The sequence below is a fragment of the Rhipicephalus microplus genome, chromosome 5, assembly GCF_043290135.1.
Source record: "Rhipicephalus microplus isolate Deutch F79 chromosome 5, USDA_Rmic, whole genome shotgun sequence".
Lineage (NCBI taxonomy): Eukaryota > Metazoa > Arthropoda > Arachnida > Ixodida > Ixodidae > Rhipicephalus > Rhipicephalus microplus.
The window spans coordinates 186,459,143-186,479,862 of record NC_134704.1 but is presented as its reverse complement, the minus strand read 5'-3'; the positions used below and the strand labels follow the sequence as shown (position 1 = coordinate 186,479,862).

At 42.8% G+C, this 20,720-nt stretch overlaps 1 protein-coding gene across 2 annotated transcripts in view; it reads left to right on the top strand.

The window, feature by feature from the left end:
• Positions 1-20,720, top strand: part of LOC119174060 (epoxide hydrolase 1) — a 130,209-nt gene that overhangs the window by 105,761 nt on the left and 3,728 nt on the right. For both annotated transcript variants that reach the window (XM_037424843.2, XM_037424842.2), the window contains exons 6-8: positions 3,649-3,860; positions 16,626-16,854; positions 18,995-19,406. In XM_037424843.2, the coding sequence (XP_037280740.2) occupies positions 3,649-3,860; positions 16,626-16,854; positions 18,995-19,406 (853 nt within the window). The remainder of the gene's footprint in view (positions 1-3,648; positions 3,861-16,625; positions 16,855-18,994; positions 19,407-20,720) is intronic.

Sequence of the window (20,720 nt, the reverse complement as noted above, 5' to 3'; positions counted from 1 at the left end):
ATTTAGTCCTCACATTTGCGCCTTATAGGGCAACTGTTAATTCTCACATTTACACCTTACCGGGCAACCGTTAGTCCTCACAGTCGCACCTCGCCGTACGAGCGGTTGATCCACTCAAATACTCCAATCGGATGAACTTTTTATCCCCAGCTCAAACATTGCTTTTTGTTTATTTTCCGCCAGGCCTAATACTTTTTTCGCCTGTTTTTCTGCGCAGTGAGCAACAAATAGCGCAGAAAAAAACACGTGAAAAAGTAGTTAGCCACCTACGTGTAACTGCTTTCGCAGTCACGGCAACAACAAAAGACAAAAGTGAGACATCAAAATCATTTATTTTTCTACATATGAAGTTTATCCATTCTTTTAAGTGAATTCATGGTAAAGTGTACAAGTCCAGTCTAGTTGTCAAATCCTGTTCACTCCTTGGGGAGCTCCTCCGACGGAAGCGTTAGATGACAGTCATTGCAACCGCCAGCGCACGCAGCTTTCTGCCTGTTGTATTCCCACGGCGGCACGCACAATGGCACAGTAAAAATAGTTAGACACACGTGACAGAAGATGAAGATGCACGCATATGACAAGTACATTCAAGTTAATATAAAACATGCGTGTAAATATGACACACAAATAACTTTACCTTCACATCTCGTACATTCCTTCTGAAGCTGCTCTGACGAAAGAGATGGATGACAGGCATCGCAGACGCCAGCGCACACAGCCTTCGGCGTGTGCCCACGGCTGCACAATAAGTATGTAAAATAGTGAGTCACACGTGGCAGAGGATGAATACGAATGCATATGAGAAATACGTGCAAGGTGAAATAAAAACATACGTGATATATCACATGCTAATAATATCACCGTGATGTCACACATCATCACAGACTCGTTTAGATTCCCGTAGCGCAACAGCTTAGGAGCGGTGGCCGCAGCCACAACTCCGCGAACCACCGTGCCGCCAAGAAGTCAGAGCGTTCTAAGCGAGCGATGTCGTTCAGCTCGAGCAAGCGAACGAGAGACCAAACACGGCGCTGCACGCGGAGTGTCTGCCGCCAGTGAACTTCGAACAGGAGAGTGAGCGTACGCTTGGCCGCCGCCACGAACAGCGCCAGCTGGTTTGGAGCTAGCGCTGAAGAAATCGACGATAATGCGGCCCTTTTCCACAAACTCGAGCGAGTGCAGTGCGCAAACGCGAGTCCGCCGCCGCGGCCAGCGGACGGCACCAAGCTGTTTGCGACCGACAGACGGGAAAGCCAACTGTAATGGCGACCAATTTTCAGTGATTTCCGATGCTAGCGAAAGCACCGCCAGTCCGTGATGGTGCACTTACAGCAAGCGACATACTACAACTAAGCTCGTTACGAGAACCCGCAACGTGTTTTCGACAACTCCCAATACAGCGACGAGGTCTCAGCCCAATATCGTCAGCCCGGAGCTCATCGCGGCGGCGAAGACAGGCGAGCACTCGATGAGCGAGCGTATGGGAGGCCGACGGCAATGGCAGCCAATTTCCAGGTGGCTGCAAAGCACAGGCGAACTGCAGACGCCCAAGCTGACCTTCGTGGTACATTTCGTGCGCGCGATATACAACACGACCGAGCCCATTGCCAGCAAGTGCAATCCGTATCGCACACGCGACAAGTAGAGTAGAATAAAGAATGATAACCTACTAGCGAAAAAATCCAGTGCTGATTTCTGCCCTGACTCGGACTGAAGTATATATCTGATCGGCCTGCTGTCTTCTCGGCTGCCATGTTGGCCTTCCCAACTGTTGCTGTCGTATGTTGGTCGTGACTATCTCGAAGCCAGAGATATACAGCGCGGCGTGGTGACGTGTCGAGACTTGCTCCAGACTTAATGGGTGCAGTGAAACTTAAAAGCAGCAGCCCACGCTGATCCAAGCGTACACACAAGCACCCCGTCGTAATTCCTAGATCGTCGAATCCAGGCGGCCGTGGTCGAGTGACTGCGACGCAACGCGAACCGTCGCCAGCAAAATACGGGGAAAAACTGAGCCAGGAGAGGAGGAGGAGGACGGCTAGTCACCTTGGCAACACTTTGCGCGCTGCCTGCATTCCCCGGGTGCTTCATCCCTGTGGAGCGTGTTTGGAGACTAAGCTGTTTACACGCGGCACATTTCCCTCTGTGGTTCCTCCTCAATGATCTATCTATTCATTGCGCGCGCCTATTGGGCCCCGTTACTTCTTTTTCGGGTAGTTTTGCCTTTTTGTGTGTGGATGGCGCCGACGCCGAAGCGCGACATCGTGCGCCTAAGAAATGCTGCACACTTTTAAATTCACATAGCATTCGGTACTTTTGTGCGATGTCTGATTGGAGTTCAGGTCAGGAGGACACCGGAGTAAGCTGTGTTAAGCCTCGGCTGGGGCAGATTTTTCGGTGGCTGCATGCAGCAGGCAAAGCACATTCACCTGTTTCTTCGCCTATTGTTGAGGAAAACAAGCCAAGAAAAAGCGGGAAGTCAAGAACGCCCTCCTACAGTGGGGTCATCGGCCGCGCTGAGTCGCCGTTCTCCGAACCGAGAAGGCATAAAGTTGGGGTGCGCTCAGATACGATATATTGGAAGTTTAGGTTAACGGTGAAATCGACTGTTTCGTAATTCGGGAACGCTACGATGCTGCCACCACGCGGCAGTTACTTGAACGCGCGATTTTGCATCCTGCGCTCTTCGAAATCACAGGGATGGTGGATACAGCACGGTCGAGGTCATAAGGCTCTCCGAAGCATAGAGTTTCTCATGAATATACTCGGGGGAACTCTGCCACCAGTGTCTATGGGAGCTGCAACGCATGGCGCTTAAGCCAGCGTGGGAATGTCGGGTAATGCACGGAGTTGTCTAATCTTCGTTCTTACACCTCTGTCTGGCTTCGGGTAGCTTGGAACCGCTTTTTTGCAAGCCGGAGCTCGGAAAGTCTGCAGTTCCAGTACACCACTTTAACTATTTAGGCGCACCAATTTATATCGTTTCGCGAAGTTCTCAATGATCCGTTCTTTTATTCAAAACAAAAGCAAAACACAGCAGTAAACAAAGCCACGAGTTTGTTCGAAGCCCAGAAACACGAAGACTAGGCAAATCCATGTACTACCCATATTTCTCATAATGGCTGAGCGATCGTAGCACCAAAGTTCCCTCAAGCTCATATTTCAAAATTCTGTGCTTTAAAGTAGTTTCCTGCTTCTTCGTCACTCCCCCCCCCCCCCCATATTCTGGTGCTTCCACCGCGCTTCTCGATGAAAAAGATGTGAGTGAGCACATAAATTGTGCCACAGTTCTATGCAAGTCTGTTTGTATTTGAAAATTATTTTAAAAACGCGTCTGGCAATTGATCGATAAAGCAATAAACTCGGATAGCAAGCTCATTTCTTGATTATAATAAGAAAGTGTTGATGGGCCCTTTTAAAGATAACGCTCTAGCATTTCCTTGCAAATGTTTTTTTCTTCTAATTTGTGTGACAGAGGCTCTAACGCTTTTTGGAGCCTCGTATCACAGTGAAACGATATCGGTCCCCCTTTGCGAATAACTGCATGAAGATGTGGGTAATCCAGCGATCAACGAGTGTAGCGTGTGCACGCATTGTCGCAACACACGATGCCACAGGTATGAATGTTTCAGAATACGTCTCGTGCAGAGTGCTCGGGGCACACATGAACATGATGGATGTGGAGTTCAACCCGCTGATGGCACTCAAGATGCTGGTCGGCTCCTTCTATCCCTCCGTGGTGCTGGCCGACGGAGAGCGGCAAGTGGCTGCTTATGCGCTGCCCCTGTGGCCAAAGCTGAAGTACCTGCTGCGAGAAAGTGGATACATGCACCTGCACGCCACAAAGCCTGACACCATCGGTACGTTTGCATCCACTCGTTAATGGTTACTACTCAATACAGTGCCGGAATTTGCTTAGGTGCGGATCACTGAGGCGCAAAAAACTCATCATGAAAAATGGAGGAGCAGATGGGGCCACTTCTTGAGGCCGCAGGAAAAGAACGTGTAAGATTTGGCGTTCTGAGCTGGGCCACCAAGTGTAGATGCTGAATGACATTTTCAGGTGCTTGTGTCACACCTATTTTTCCGGCATGGCTGGTTACAAGAGAGCTGAAGGTGAGTACTTCCATAGAAACTGCGTGGAACAGCATGCTCTCTTGCCTGCTGAGGAGTATTACCAAGACTTCCACCCCCTGAAAAAAACGGCAGCATATCCACGGGGTGAATGATGGAGAGTGGGGCGAAGCATCCATCCGTCCATTCGTTCTTGCTTCCGTCCGTCCATGCGTCTGTCTGCGTGACCGTCCGTGCGTCCATCTGCCCATCCGTGCGTGCGTCTGTTCGTGCGTCCGCCCGTACGTACGTTTCTACGTTCGTCCATGCATCCGCCCTTGCGTCTGTTCATGCGTCCATCCGTCCGTGCGGGCATCCGTGCGTCCGTCCATGCATTTGTCTGTGTGTCCATTCGTCCATTTAGTCAACACTCCAAGTACCACCGTCTCGCATCTTTTCATCATATATTTTGCATATGGAAGCACCTCCATCCAGCGGACATTCCAAGGACTAAACGAGAAGTGGCACACGCACACTTTCTTACGGCTTGCGCTTCGTGTCTACTTCCCACTTTTGACCACCTGGAGTTCATAGTATATACTAGTTCACTGTATTCATGGCACTGTGGCCCAACGCTCGCTAAACCTTTTTAAAAACAAGGAGGTTATGCCCAGCGAGCATAACGTAGCAATCCTTTCTTGTCAGATAGTGCTCAATGTACATGATAATGGCTGCTAATGGGAAATGAGAGACAGGAGAATTTGGATTTTAGTTAACGCGCACGCTGCGAATTTTTTATTGTACAGCAACGCACAGGAGAAATCTTCCACCGAAACCACCTTGCAGGTCAAAGCGTAAGACATGTTACGTACTACGTCGAGGGACGAACGGGTGCCGCTTTAAGGAGCTTTGCCCCTAAAAAAAACAACGTACATATTGCTGAAACCAGAATTCCTGACAACATAGCTAACCTTCTCAATAAGCGACCGAAATATGGTCTTGCGCCTCTGGTTACGGTACAGGAACTGCTTGTGTGGGATCTGCAAGTAGCAAGGAAGGTGCCCTTTGAACAGTGCGAACGTGGCCTACTAGAATGTGTTGTCAGTCTATACAAGGCTGCCCCCAAGGCCGGCACTGGACGACAAGTGCGTGTGTTGCAACGTGTAGTGTCATTTTTTAGAGACAATGAACTCTGTTTAATACAGTCCGATAAAGAAGGCGGGTTTGTGGCCTTGTACAGACGCTCCTTTGAGAAAAAAGCAAAAGAAGCGATCAACAAGAACAAGAACGCGCAACTAAATCCGTCTACTCTTCCGGCTTGTTCATTTGCGATGAGACCTACACGAAACCCAACCCGCCTTCCTTGTTTTCACGTTCAAAACAAACATTTACTCGAGCAAACACTAAACCTTGTTTCGCTTCAAACTGTTCTCCCAGCAATCGCGTCGACGCCTGTTTCAACCGAGTCAACACCGTGCGCACCGCTCCTGCTGCGCATCCCATCAGGGTTCCCTCCGGAGAGATGAGGCATATTTCTTTGAGGCTCGATGATGCATTTTTTCTGTGCGGTTCATAGACTGTCATTAAACAGCTTGAAGTCAGCGCTGCTCTTTTTTTTCTACTGTGCCTCCCTTTTTCACAGTATGTTTCTTGCGCCTCAGTCATCCGTACCTAAGCAAGCTAAGCACCAGCTCATACAAAAAGAAGTCATTTTTGAATTACCATGCCAGAAGTTCTTGTTATGCTGACAGAGGTCGCAATTTCAAATCGAGTTCCGTTTGCCATGTTCTGATATTTGGCTTTAGTGTAGCTGTTTTTTTGAACATATCAGTGTCCAAGATCTACCTATATGCTCTGGGAATTTAGCTGCTACAAAACTTTATTGTGATGTGCTTGGAGAGAATAATACGAGCCAAGCATTTTTGGCTATGCTTTAGGTCATCGGGCATCGCAACAAAGAAGAAACATGTGCGTGCTGTTTGAGCTCCTCGCTAAAATGCTACGGGCACAGCTGTTTCGGCCTAATATGAATGTTGTTGACGATTAATGGTTTTTGCTTTCCTCACCAATACACTCGTCATCTTAATCATCTGACGAAAACCCAAGCAAGGGAAGCTTGCCCCCGATTGAAGCAAATCTGACGTTACATGAGCGGCCGGCACTGATGATCGTCTTCTCAAGTTTTGCAGTGTATCGGATGACCAAGGTTGCCGCACCATGCAACTGGCTGCGCATTTGTCATTTCTATCTACTGTACTATGCCGGGTGCACTGCTATTATAAGCAAGCTGCACTTGTTTGCACCTATAGTCATAAATTGCGTCATTACTCCTGGAGCTCCATATCTTCGGGTTCTTTTAGAACATTTGTCATTTATTCGTGTTAATACCACGCAAATTGCCAATGCTTCGAAATTCGCTATTTAATTTTGCATTATAAGTTGCTGCAAAAACCACTTCCCACCCTTAGTCGCTTTTTAGCATGTTTTGAATGTGAAAAATCCTATAACTTGGGTAAGTGCTGAGGACTTAGTGAAGCACAAGCTAAGAACAAATCTGAAGCTCTTTTCGTCTCATGGAAATGCACAAATCGCTATTCGCAACGCCTGAGGGAGCAGGTTAGTGGTGAATGAGGGAATGACCAGGATGTGTGTGCTCCACTAACTACTATTCGAGAGTGACTCGATAAGCTTGATAACCTTCCAGTGCAAGTTGGCAGCATTGTTAAAGCCATTTCTCTCCTGTCTGACAAGTCCGATGAGATTCCAAAAACTATGAATCAGCAGGACGCCGAAATAAAACACCTAGACAAGCGTGTGGGTAAGCTCGAAGACCAGAGCAACTCCGTGCAGATTAGGGAGCTGAAGTTAGCGGTACATAAACTTGAATTGAGAAGCCGCACACAGAACTTAATTTTTCATGGTATAGCTCAGTCTGACAAGAAAAATTTGCCCTCTAAGATTAACGTGGTTGGGCAATCCTTAAATCTTCCTGTCCTCTTGAAATACGACGTGTAAGCCTTGTACAGGCTACCATCAAAGACTGGGAAGCTTCCAGGAGTCATTGTTTGCTTTGTAAAACTGGAAACAAAAAGTGTATGGCGGCAGGGAAATAGGAGACTGAAAGAAAGGGGCGATCTAAAGTGTCAATCACCAAGAACATGACACAACACAATGAGATTTTGCTGCAGTCCGCAAAGCAATGGGCAGATCACAATGCCTTCAAGTATGCAAGACACCGCGATGGCAAAACTCATGCGCGGAACGACGTATGACGGAGAAGAGGCTCATGTTATCCAACACGCAGAGGATTTGACGCGACTGGCCGTGTAACAAGGCGACTAGCTGTGTATTGCAATAATTCCATTTGTACACTTTCTTATCCACCATGGATTCCCAGTATGTTTCCCCTAATAACATTGGCAAACTTGTTACTCAATCTAAATTATCAGTGCTGCACATTAACATTGAATCGATCAGTGGTAAACAAGATCTTTTAGAAATGTTTCTTTGCAAATTCGATTTCAAATTTGTTGCCATAAGGTTGACTGAAACTTGGATGTTAGACAATGATTATTTTGCTCTTTATAACTATGGTTCTTTTTATTTGCATCGTGTTGGTAAATGTGGTGAAGGCATATGTTTTCTGTTGCTAAAGCACATGCAATCGGACAGGATTGAACATTCATGTGCTGTTACACCTGATTACGTTACACCTGATTATGTGTGCTTTCTGGTAAAATAATTTGTGTTGTTGTATACCGCCCCCCCATGTGGTCGCACTAAAGATTTCTTTTCTTATACTGAAAGTGTTTTTGAATTTGCGTGTCAGTGCTAATATACAATTTTCTTTGGAGGTGATCTCATTATTGATATTATTGAAAATTCTCAAAGATGCACACAGTTGTTGATTCTGACTGAGTATTATCTTCTTCAATATGTTATCACTGTACTGACCCGTGTTGCCACATCATCTGCAACTGCACTCGACTTGATAATCACTAATGAATCCACCGAATATGTTTTTGCAGGGGCTATTAACAGAGAATTGAGTGATCACCTCCCCGTGCTTCTGTTGAGCAATGTATTTTTGGTTTCTGACAAAATTACACATGAACCGTTATTTCAGACACAAATTATTAACATCAATTTATTGAAAGAATTTCTTTGCGTGATGTGAAAATTTAATTGGACGCCACTGTATATCCACGTGACTGCAGATGAGGCACGTAACTTTTTTTAAATACTTTATATTGTTTTATAGCAACGCATTCCCATACAGGGTTACGAAAAAAAACGAAGAAGGCTCATAAGCCTTGGATGACGTCCCGCATCCTTAAAATGATATCCAAGAAAATCAACTTATATCAGAAATTTTTACAGATTTGCGAACATCTCGATTTCATAGCTTTTAAAAAAAGTTTGCAATAATTTGAATAGCACAATGCAAAAATCTAAAAAAGAGTATCACATTCGCTTATATTTAAGCATTAGTGATCAAAAGATTCCATGGAATAGGTTAAACATGTTGCTAAAATCTGAACGAATGTGCTTACCTATTTCTCTAACGATTGATGGTATCAGCTACGCTGAGAGAGACTTAACTGACAAGTTCAGTGAATACTTTACGTCCCTGGTTCAAAGTGAGCATGACCTCAGCACACTCGATTACATGAAAAACCGTGCACAGGACACCATGGCACTTATTGAGTGCGATAACTATAAAGTATTAGCCGCTTTCAGACGTATAAAAACCAGCAAATGTGCGGACGCTTTTGGTCCAACGATGAGACCTGTGTTACATGTCCTTGGTGTCATTTGTCTCTTCTGAAATCATAGTTATAACTTGTCCCTCAGTACTGGTACATTTCTATCAGAAATGAAAAATGCGAAAGTGATTATTCTTCATAAGGGAAATACTAAAAAAATCCTCGGTAATCATAGTTCCATATCTATTCTACCAATTTTTTCAAGGAATAAGAGCGAGGTATTTTTGTGCGTATTTCAAAATTGTTTTCGAAAAATATGGGCTAGTAACCAGTACACAGTTCGGTTTCAGGGAAAGATCGTCTCCGGAAGTTGCGTTGCTCAAACAAAAAGAACTTATTCTTTATTATATAGAAATAAAACTAGTGACTTTAGAATTATTTATAGATTTTGCAAAAGTGTTTGATAGAATTAATTATAAAACCTTCTTTTAGAACTTCCAGCTTGCAGTGTCCGAGGTAATGCATTAGGTTTATTATCGAGTTATTTGCGTAATCGTACTCAGTATGTGACTATCGATAACCACCACTCGTCCTGTAATAAAGTAGAACATGGTGTCACTCAGGGTAGCCAACTTGGTACTTTGTTGTTCAATATATATATACTAAATTTGATACATATAGACACTAGTGTCCAATATATTATATACGCAGATGACACAAGGTTATACTTGTCGGGTTCAAATGCAGATGATTTGATAGATTGGGCCAATATCGTCATAAATAAGTTATATAGCAACAGAATCGAAAATTGGGCTAGTTGGATATGCATGGTATAACTGTCACTTCAAGCGCACGAATAAACAGAAAGGAAGAGAGGACAAGCGCTTTCTCGCAACTAAACTGTTTATTAGAAAGGGAAGAATATATATCCAGGCATTTAAAAACAACGCATGCGTGTGAAGGCAAAAAAGTACACCTGTGGCACATCGAGAACACAGGGTAAGAGAGTTTGGTTTTCTAGATTATGTTCCGAGATAATCTGTCTTCTTTTACCCTGTGTTCTCGATGTACCCAGGTGTACTTTTTTGCCTTCACATGCATGCGTTGTTTTCAAATGCCTGTATATATATTCTTCCCTTTCTAATAAACAGTTTAGTTGCGAGAAAGCGCTTGTCCTCTCTTCCTTTCTGTTTATTCGTGCGCTTGAACTGACAATTATATCATAAGTTAAATACTTGTTCTTTTAAAAAGTCCTTCCTTATTACCTCCAAAAAAACTAAAGCATCATTTTCAGACCAAGAAACCAAGCTATTTCTGTCAGAGCCACACTTACCTTAGGAGGGAATGCCCTAGAAATTACTAACACCGTAAGAGCTCTTGGAGTCTACTTTAATGAATTCATGCTCAGTGATGGCCACATAGAACATCTTCGAAGTAAGCTTGCACGTGTAGTTGGTGTTTTGAGAAAATTCCAGCATTTATTGCCTGCAAAGGTAAAGCTTACGTTGTACCACACCCTGTTTGAATCACAGTTAAAGTAATGCGTATTAGTATGGGAAAGTTAAACAAAAACAAGGAATAGTAAACTAATCTCAATGCAGAAAAATGCCCTTCGAGGGATTGCTGGCGTGCCTTACAGAGCGAATTCTGAACCACTGTTTACCACCTATCGTATCATGCACTTAACCAACATGTACTATCATCGTTTTTTATAGCTCTACAAATCACAGATTGAACACGGCAAATTGTTCTTTTGTGAGGTCGCTAACCTCCACACCAACATTTCTTACTACCATACAATGCAACACGAGTACTGGTTTGTACTTCACCCGCGGACTAACTACATCTTTCAAACCCTAAACTATGCATTGACTTCATTGCTTAATAAATTTGGCTTCTCTCACACCTCGATACGCTAACTTTCCTTTAACTCTCTTAGAAACTTGGTTCGTTAATGTGTGCAAATCTGCACCACTTGAATTATATTTTGTGTACACAACCTTATTTGAATAGATATGGAGATATGATTTTGTAGTATTGCCCGTTTTATTGTGCACCGAGTTTTTCTGCTTTTGAGTTTTTGTTTATTAGGCTGCACATTAGCCTGTGTTATTTCTGTTTTCGTGCATACCGCAGCTCCGATGTATCCGGGGGAGTGGAGCAACGTCAAGCCGCGACTGTGTGGCACTTTTCCCTCCTCCTCAGTCATGTATTTTTGTTTGCATGTCTGAAATAAAGACTCAGACAATGGGCTCATATAAAGTAATTTCTAAAGGAATTGTTTTGCATTGTTCCTGATAATCACGTTTCTCTATACATTCATTTTTTTCGCATTCTTCCTATTTATTCGATAATAAGGCTCTATGTGGGCAATTTTGTAAACTGGCCAAAGTGTACTTCTTTGTTTGGCGGGAGAGGGGTAGGAGCGAATGAGCGTGCTTCTCAGCTTTTCGTACCAGCCTCTGCTATTACTTAACATAACAAGCATATTATTATTATTATTACTCTCATTACTCGGAAATCTGAGATGAAATATCTTAACACAAAAGTGTGCAAAACACACTAATTGTATGTAGACCTCTGGAAGGCTCGAACACAGATACACATGTACATGCAAGTATAAATACTTGAATAGAATAACCTACATTTATTCGTATTACAGCCTTAAGCTTGTCGTAATTAATGGAAGCATATTTTGCGAGGTTACTGCCGCTGATGGAGATGCGCCTCTTGAATTGGTGATTCTCAGTGTTGAAAATACTCTTTGAATTACGACTTTTCTATTAAAATTGGAGTTCGTCAGACAAATTTGAATTCTCAAGAATTTCACCGGTTAGTGTTTAGCAGATTTTTTCCATGGAGCCCTCATTATAATTTGTCACATACTCGGACAATGCAACCCTTCTTTAGGCAGTGTCAAAGACAAGGTCCTTGGCATTAATCAAAAAGATTTTTGGGAAAAGTAGAAATGTTCTTTTTTGTAAACCACACATGTTTCAGCACAATCTAAAATTATAATAGTGTATGACAGACCCTTTAAAACATTTGAAAGCCAAATTGCAGATATCGATGTCTAAATTCATCTACTTTTATGAGGCTCAGCTTCACCTTTCAAAGGCAAATTAAGTAGCATACACATAGGGTAGCTCGCCACTTGTTTTGTATCACAAAGAAAAGTTGTGTCAAAGAAGTTGCTGGTATTCTTGTTAGGTCTACAGCATTTAGGAAATTGTAGAATTGGTAGAGAATTGGTATAAAATTGCATTTTTTGCCATACCAAATGATTTTTTGGGAACTTACTTTAGTATCATTTCCCAGGGCCCCAAACGCTCATTTCAAGTAAATTTTGTCAAATGAGCAATTAGTCCCCAATCGCTCATCCCTAATTATACCAACTGTCTCACTACATCTTCCAGTATTGTTCACGTCCCAATGGCTTGAAACTAATGGGAACAGTCTTAATTTTCGATGTACTTCTTTTCGTATTTTGGAAGATCCTAACAGATTGCAGACGTTTTTTTTTTTTTGTTCACTCTAAATTAAGCCAGCCGCATGTCGTCATTGCTCACAATAAATCACAGCACCTTAACTAAGTTATGAATAGGGCTCCGTGTTGTCAGATAATTTCAAAAAAAAAACTGATAAACACTCGTCAGTAAAAGTTTAACATTTCGCATTCATTCGTTAAGCTCCGAATATAAGAGGGCGTTTGCAGTGTTCAAGTGGCAATTTGAAAGCTAACAATCATGAATAAAAAAGAGAGTGCCCCTGCCAGTGACGAAGACCCCGTAATGTATTCTGGCGTCTATTACAGCAAGATTTATACTTGTACTATCAACAAATGTATGCTCTGTTTCCTTCAGTTCCCTTCAGCGCTGTGGAAGCTACAGGTTCCTCAGCCAACAGGAAGGGTGCTTGGCTCCTCCCCATATATTCATTGGCGTCGTGTCGTCTGCTCACCGTATTCACGGCGCCTACTCACCGAATCGTAGTCATTATGGCTAGTTAATTAACTTAAAAATGTAGTAAGCTATTAAACACAAGCTACACTGGGAACTTGAAGAAGCGTAAGTTTGTTGCTCTGTTGAATACTGGTAGAATCTTAAACTACCGTATTCACGGCGTCTACTCACCGAATCGTAGTCATTATGGCTAGTTAATCAACTTAAAAATGTAGTAAGCTATTAAACACAAGCTACACCGGGAACTTGAAGAAGCGTAAGTTAGTTGCTCTGTTGAAGACTGCTAGAATCTTAAGCAGGTGGATAACTTCCCTTTGTGGCTGGTTTTCTCCGACGCTGCTCGTGGCTCTAGTATGACTGTTTTAGAAGCGAAGCTCTTTATAGCGACACCTGTTCGTCCCTCGTAGTCCTAGTAGTAGTGTGTAACCAGTCTTACATTTTGACCTCCAAGGTGGTGCCGGTGGGAGACTTCTTCTGTGTGTTGTTGAACAATAAAAAATTCGCAGTGTACGCGTTAACTAAAAGCCGAATTCTCCTGTCTCTCATTCCCCCTTAGCAGCCATTGGCATGCACATTGAGCACTATCTGACAAGAAAGGGTTGCTACGTTATACTTGCTGGGCGTAACCTCCTTGCTTTTAGAAAGGCTTAGCGAGAGTTGGGCTGCAGTGCCATGAATACGGTGAACTAGTATACACCATGAACTCGATGTGGTTAAAGGTGGGAAGTAAACACAAAGCGCAAGCCGTAAGAAAGTGTGCGTGTGGCTCCTCTCGTTAATATTGGCAGCCAACCCTGCCAATATTAAGGCGCTTGTATGTGGAACTACGTTTCGCTGCGCAAGTGCATGACTTTCTTACACCTTGTAGTTTTGGTAGTGCTGAACCACAGTGGTGAGACAGCGTATGGGTGTTTTGTATTGCAGTATTGGCGCTTCTATGTGTCTGCGCGTTAAAACCTCCCCGCACATATGAAGTACACTCAGTGGCTTCACAGGATTAAGTGTTCAGTTATCATTTCGTCGAAAGTATTCGAATACTGAGAATAATAATAATAATAATAATAATAATAATAAAATGATAATAATCCCTAATCAAGAAGATGCTGGGGAAAACTGAGTTGCAGTTTGACGAGCAGCTCCGGATCCCTCCTTCGCAGCAGTGTACATCAACAGCTGCATTAATAGCAGGGTTAAAATCAAGTGATGAAAAAACACAATTATCATCAATAATCCAGTATGAAGCAATATAAGTACCATTTTTTTAGTACTGGAAATTAACGAAAGTCAACTACGATAAACGCTGAATTTTTTCCGAAAAATAAAGTCCAAAAACTATCCTCCTAATTCTAAGAAAAATTGGACACACCGAAAACATGGCGCTGTAATAACTAGACTGACGTAATTTACTGCTTGATACGTAAATACGTATGTATTTCGCGTCAGTTACGTACGTTTCGTATGTAATAGCTGCCAGAGTTGCCATTGATGGCTACTGGCGACACGGTGAAGAAAATTTAATTTCACGTTGGTTCTATGGCTACCTTACGGCTATTTGAGTTTTGGCGCATTCAGTAGCCATTTTTCTTACTGTTTACAAATGAAATAAACTGTTTCGAAGCTTTTGCGTCAATGTGCCAGCCAATGCATGTCCTCGCCTGGTATTCAACGAGGCTGCATACCAATACAAATACGGAGAAGCGACACTGCAGGTCGAGTAGTCGGCGCTCGCGGTGCCTGCCTGCATCGTCTGATGCTCGTCTCAGTCTCGCCAAAGAGAAACATTCCGCCATACAAATCTGGACTGGTATTATGTAAGCTCTGCTATTTTCGAATTCGACCTGGCGCTTTAATGGAAAAGTACTTTTAATGTGCTTAGTTTTTCGCTAGAATTTTCCAAGTTTGCTATGTGTATAGCAGTAGTTCGCTGTTCCGCATAAAATATATGTGGTTGGAAAAAATTTCTTATAATTTATTTCTAACTTATCTCGGCCTTGAAAGTTAAGCAAGAGGGAAAAAGTGTGCTCTTGTTAATAATCTTTCATAAATTACCCAGCAGTGTTTGGTTCATGCAGTGCACTTCCTTTTCAGTTAGCTTGCGTCACTGGTTAACTTTTCGTGCAAACAAAAAATGTTGAATTGCATGTTTATTCGGCAGCGTACTCCAGGATCAGTATGCTTTTAGGTGTTTCTTTACGTAAGGTTCCTTTAAATTTCCAGTGCTATTCAGAAAGGAAAAGCATACAACCACCTGTTTGTAGGAGAAAGCCACATGGAAGCTCAGTGTCATTGCAGTAAATTCAATGCGATAATAATATCAGTTTGTTACTACTGGCCAGGTAGAGAACAGTTCTCGTCTAAGCTTAGCTTTCACTGTAGTGCAGCAGCTCTCCCTCCTTCCACACGTCTCTAAGACGAAGATGGCAGTTCGGCGTTGAATTCACTTTGGAGCGTCCACAAACGCTACTATGGCAGACTTCCACACAGCAGATCCATACTCCTAAACTGAAAGGGCGTACGAGAAGAGTTAGATTTGCTTGCCAACATTGCAGATTTCTTACAGTCGCGTTGTTTTTGAAAATGATATCGCTCATTTTTTAACGATGCGTAATAACTATGCTCGTAATCGAGCTTCTTCATTTCGCTGTGAAATTTGCTACCGTAGGCACTCTGCTCTAGTTCCCTTTAAAATTCACGTAGTTTCAATCCCGTTACCTACTTAGCCACCTATGTCCCGCCACCTGTGTATAGACTGTGCCTATATTTTTATTGTAATATATCTGTATCTTTATTTCCTCCGCCTTTTGTTTTTATTTGCACCAATTCCTATGAGAAAGCGAGAGCAACTTTATTGAGGTCTATTGCCGACGTAGGGGAGAGTCTCTCCCGCGCCAACCCGGCTGTTCCCACGTGGGTACTCGCAGGCCTTGCCTGCCCCTTTGATTAAAACCCAATTGAATGTCGACAATTAGTCAAAAACAGAAAAAAAAGCTGGGACTGTCAAGCTAACAACACTACTACGTATTTGCAAGTAATACTAGGAAGAGAGGGGAAGCAGTACACGAACACACCCATTCGAAGAAGCTTGCTATTCTTTTACAGTGCATGCCGTGCATCGTAGCTATTTTCTGAAAGTGATACAACTTGTGCGTATGTTAATTTGTTAGCACAATGTCACTAATGCAATCGATTTGTTAATAGTGGTAATTCCTTGTCTTCTTTGAAGCTATCGAGACCACATCATGCGATGAAAAGCAAGTGATGTTAAAACATTAAGTAACGTAAAAACATCATATAATTATATTTTATACGTTTTAGGATACCAACGAAACGCCTGCGCGTGTATATGTATAATTTTGGGCATTGCATTAGAAGCATAGTGAAATAAGGTAGATAAGCTATACGTTCTCGTACGTATAGGCTGCTTATATCTGGTAGCAAAAACCAGCTGTTGGACACTAGCAGAAAACGAAGCGATGTTGTCTTCCTTGATGCACGGGAAAAAAGGCTGTTACGAACGGTGGAGCTCTTGGCGTCAGAATAACAATTTTTTGGGCTCTGCTGGTATCGTGCTAATACACACACAATTTCGACCGCATTCTTGCGTGCAGGTACGAAACAAGAATTAACCAGAAACGACTGTAGATATAATTGAACAAAATATCTTTGGAAGCAAGACATGCCCTGAATATCATCTGCACCCAATCCGCAGAATATTGAGGACCTTTGAAACTGACCACCGCCAATCATGCCTCGCGAGGCTGCTTTGCGATCGAGCTGCCTCGTCGGTTTTCCTAAAACAATGGTTCTAGCCGGTTCTGTGTCACACGGTAACTTTCCCTGCTCGTGAGATGAGATCTAAATGGAAATCAAAAGCGATACTACAGGGCTGCCATCCTATGCATAGGTCTGGCTCTGCTCAACTCTCCGGCTGGTCTGGCAGCCTACATCCTCGAGAAGTTCTCCACCTGGACAGTCGGTGCGAACGTGGACCGAGAAGACGGGGGCCTCACTGACAAATACACCTACGATGAACTGCTGGCCAACGTGATGCTGTACTGGCTTACCGACAGCATTGGGTCGAGCGCGCGCTTCTACAAGGAAAACTTCGCCGGTGGCATGACCCGGCCCACTAGGTGAGGAGGATGAATCGAGTGCTTGTGCGACTAGATAACTCCCGCCCAAATCAACGCTTATTTTGCTTACAGAGACAGCATAGCTCATATTCAGAAAAAAAGGTCCTTTTGAACGTACCCTAGGCTTGCTAATGCGATCAGAATGAAACTTTGTTCGAACGAATTGTCTCTATAATTGCTTTCTTGGACCATAAGACCTTCCGGTAAGAGTGTTTCTCTTTCAACTGATTAAGGGTGCGCACACAGACACGGACACTACAACAGGAAATTGCACAGACCAAGAGCATCATCATCATCATCATCATCACCATCATCATCATCATCATCATCAGCCTGACTACGTCCACTGCAGGACAAAGGCCTCTTCCATGTTCCGCCAGTTAACCCGGTCCTGTGCTTGCTGCTGCCAATTTATAGCCGCAAACTTCTTAATCTCATCAGCCCACCTAACCTTCTGTCTCCCCCTAACCCGCTTTCCTTCTCTGGGAATCCTGTTAGTAACCCTTAACGACCAGCGGTTATCCTGTCTAGGCGCTACATGCCCGGCCCATGTCCATTTCTTCTTGTTGATTTCAGCTTTGATATCCTTAACCCCCGTTAGTTCCCTAATCCACTCTGCTCTCTTCTTGTCTCTTAAGGTTACACCTACCATTTCTCTTTCCATTGCTCGCTGCGTCGTCCTCAATTTAAGCTGAACCCTCTTTGTAAGTCTCCAGGTTTCTGCTCCGTAGCTAAGCACCGGCAAGATACAGCTGTTACATACCTTTCTCTTGAGGGATAGTGGCAATCTACCTGTCATAATTTGAGAGTGCTTGCCAAATGTGCTCCACCCCATTCTTATTCTTCTAGTTACTTCAATCTCGTAGTTCGGCTCCGTGGTTATTACCTGCCCTAAGTAGACATAGTCTTTTACAACTTGAAGTGCACTAATACCTATCTCGAAGCGCTGCTCTTTTCCGAGGTTGTTGTACATTACTTTCGTTTTCTGCAGATTTATTTTAAGACCTACCTTTCTGCTCTCCTTATCTAACTCCGTAATCATGAGTTGCAATTCGTCCCCTGAGTTACTCAGCAATGCAATGTCATCGGCGAAGCGCAGGTTACTAAGGTACTCTCCATTAACTTTTATCCCTAACTGTTCCCATTCTAAACTTCTGAAAACCTCCTGTAAGTACGCGGTAAATAGCATCGGGGAGATTGTGTCCTCCTGCCTTACACCCTTCTTGATTGGTATTCTGTTGATTGGTATTCTGTAGACCAAGAGCGCCTACTCGCAACTAAAGTTTATTCGAAACAAAGGTAGGTATATATATATATATATATATATATATATATATATATATATATATATATATATATATATATATATATATATATATATATATATATATATATATATATATATATATATATATATATATATATCATTTCTGTTGCGTGACCTGGCAGGTGAAACGACAAAAAACAAAAAAAAATTGGGCTATAAAACACGTGCCTCAGATCAAACCCTCAGGGTGATGATGCAGTATGAAAATTAATTTTCTGTTAACGTGATGGAGGGTGCGCTTACGTATTTGTTTTTACTTCTCGTAATGTGAAGCCAATACCAACCAGTCCAATTATCTGTGCTACTGCAATGAATGTTTGTGTTACACTAATTACTTTTCTTAATTTGCAGTTGAACGTTACGATCGCAGGCAGCACGGAGGTGTTCAGGTTTTATTTTTAAAGATGGCGAAATATGTTAAGCCTATGAGCGTTGAAAGCTTTAGTAACAGTGCCATTGTTATATTTTGCACGGAGTCACTCTAAGCGTCACATGCTATTTTTAAACTCTTCAGGCTGACAGCAGAAATGCCCGCTTGGCTACCGGCGCTTTTTTGTTGCAATGCAGAAGGATGAAATAGAAACTCGTTAACTTGAATAAATATGTTATTTGATGTATTTTTGCTAAAGGGAGGACTCGCACAACTTCAAAATCTTGACCTCTTGCTTAAACATCCTGAAGGTGTAGCAGCATTAGAACGCAATGTTTCTTGCTTCAATCCATATTATGCAAGCGTTTTCCGATGTAAAGTATATAATAACTGTATTGAGATTATGTAGCGCATTAATAATCAATAAGACAATGGCTGTGCAGGGTGCCCGTCACTGTGCCCACGGGATTTTCAGTGTTCCCTGAAGATCTCTTGGCGCTGCCAAAGTCGTTCATCGGTCACGTGTACCACGATGTTGTCACCTTCGAGCAGCACCCGAGCGGCGGCCACTTCGCCGCCTTCGAGAAGCCAGATCTGCTCGAGAAAGACGTGCGTCAGTTTGTGGCCGCAGTAGAGGCTCGCAATGCCTCGGCTCCCGGTTCTTGGGCCGCCTTCCCCTTTGTCGATGCGGGATCTCAGCTGTACCGCGCCACGGTGACCTTCGGGCCGAGCAGGCCCGCCGGAGGCCAACGCTTCGAGCCAGTCGAGCAGCCAAAAACCGTGCCGCCCCCGAGCCCGCCACCGATCAGTCGAGAGCCGGAGGCGAAGCCAGCTTCCAAGCCCGTCGAGAGCAGGGTTCGTATCTCCGAACGTTGGTCAGACGTGCCCGGAGAACTTTCATTGCGCACATAGGAAGCAACATGCGGAGAATTGCTATAAAAAAGTTGTGATGTGTGAACGATTCGTTAGGCAGAAACGTAACTCAACGAACACATTTTATTTTTTTTTCTAATTGATTTACAGTACCTAACAGAGAGCCCTCGAGGGGCATTGTGGAAGGGGGTGGCACAGATAATACGTTTAATATATATATATATATATATATATATATATATATATATATATATATATATATATATATATATATATATATATATATATATATATATATATATATATATATATATATATATATATATATATATATATATATTACTTGACTTCCTGGATTCCTGGATTCGGTCGAGTTATCAGCCATGAGATGCCGCGGACGAGCAAACAAAAAACGATGCTTTATTGCCAACGTTACGGCTGGGGACTGGCCTTCGTTGTATGCCCTGACAAAGTCCCCGGCCCTAATGTTGGCAATAAAGCATCACTTTTCCTTTGCTTGTCTGCTTCATCTGATAACTTATATATATCTATATATATATATATATATATATATATATATATATATATATATATATATATATATATATATATATATATATATATATATATATATATATATATATATATATATATATATATATATATATTAGAAATGAAAAATGCAATGCGACATATGAACATGTAAGCACAATACATGCTAGAAAAGGGAGTTACAGCCCCACCGCGATGGCCTAGTGACTAAGGTACTTGGCTGCAGACCCACAGGTCGCGGGATTGAATCCCGGCTGCAGCGGCTGCATTTCCGATTAAGGCGGGAATTTTGTAGGCCCTTGTACTGAGATTTAGGTGCACGTTAAAGAACCCCAAGTGATGAAATTTTCCGGAGCCCTCCAATACGGGGTCTCCCATAATCATATCGTGGTTTTGGGACATTAAACCCCACATATAAATCAAATCAAAGTGAGTTACAGTATGTAAAGGGGTGAAGGTGAAATACAAAAAAAAAATATTTTGACAGTAACTACAACCTAGGAATAGTGCAAAAAAAGAAAGCTGACAAAAAAGTTCACTGTAAATGAAAGTACAGAATGCAAAAAAAAATAGCAGGAGAAAGGAGGATAAAAATAAGCCATCGGCAACAGTCCTATAGGACCAGATGATTATACAATAGCAAAAGATCACTCTTCAGCGAAGGCCTTTGATTACTATTACAAGAGCAGATAGCCATCATAACTAGGGTTGATGTTAACTCCTAGAACGAACTCTGGCGTCCCT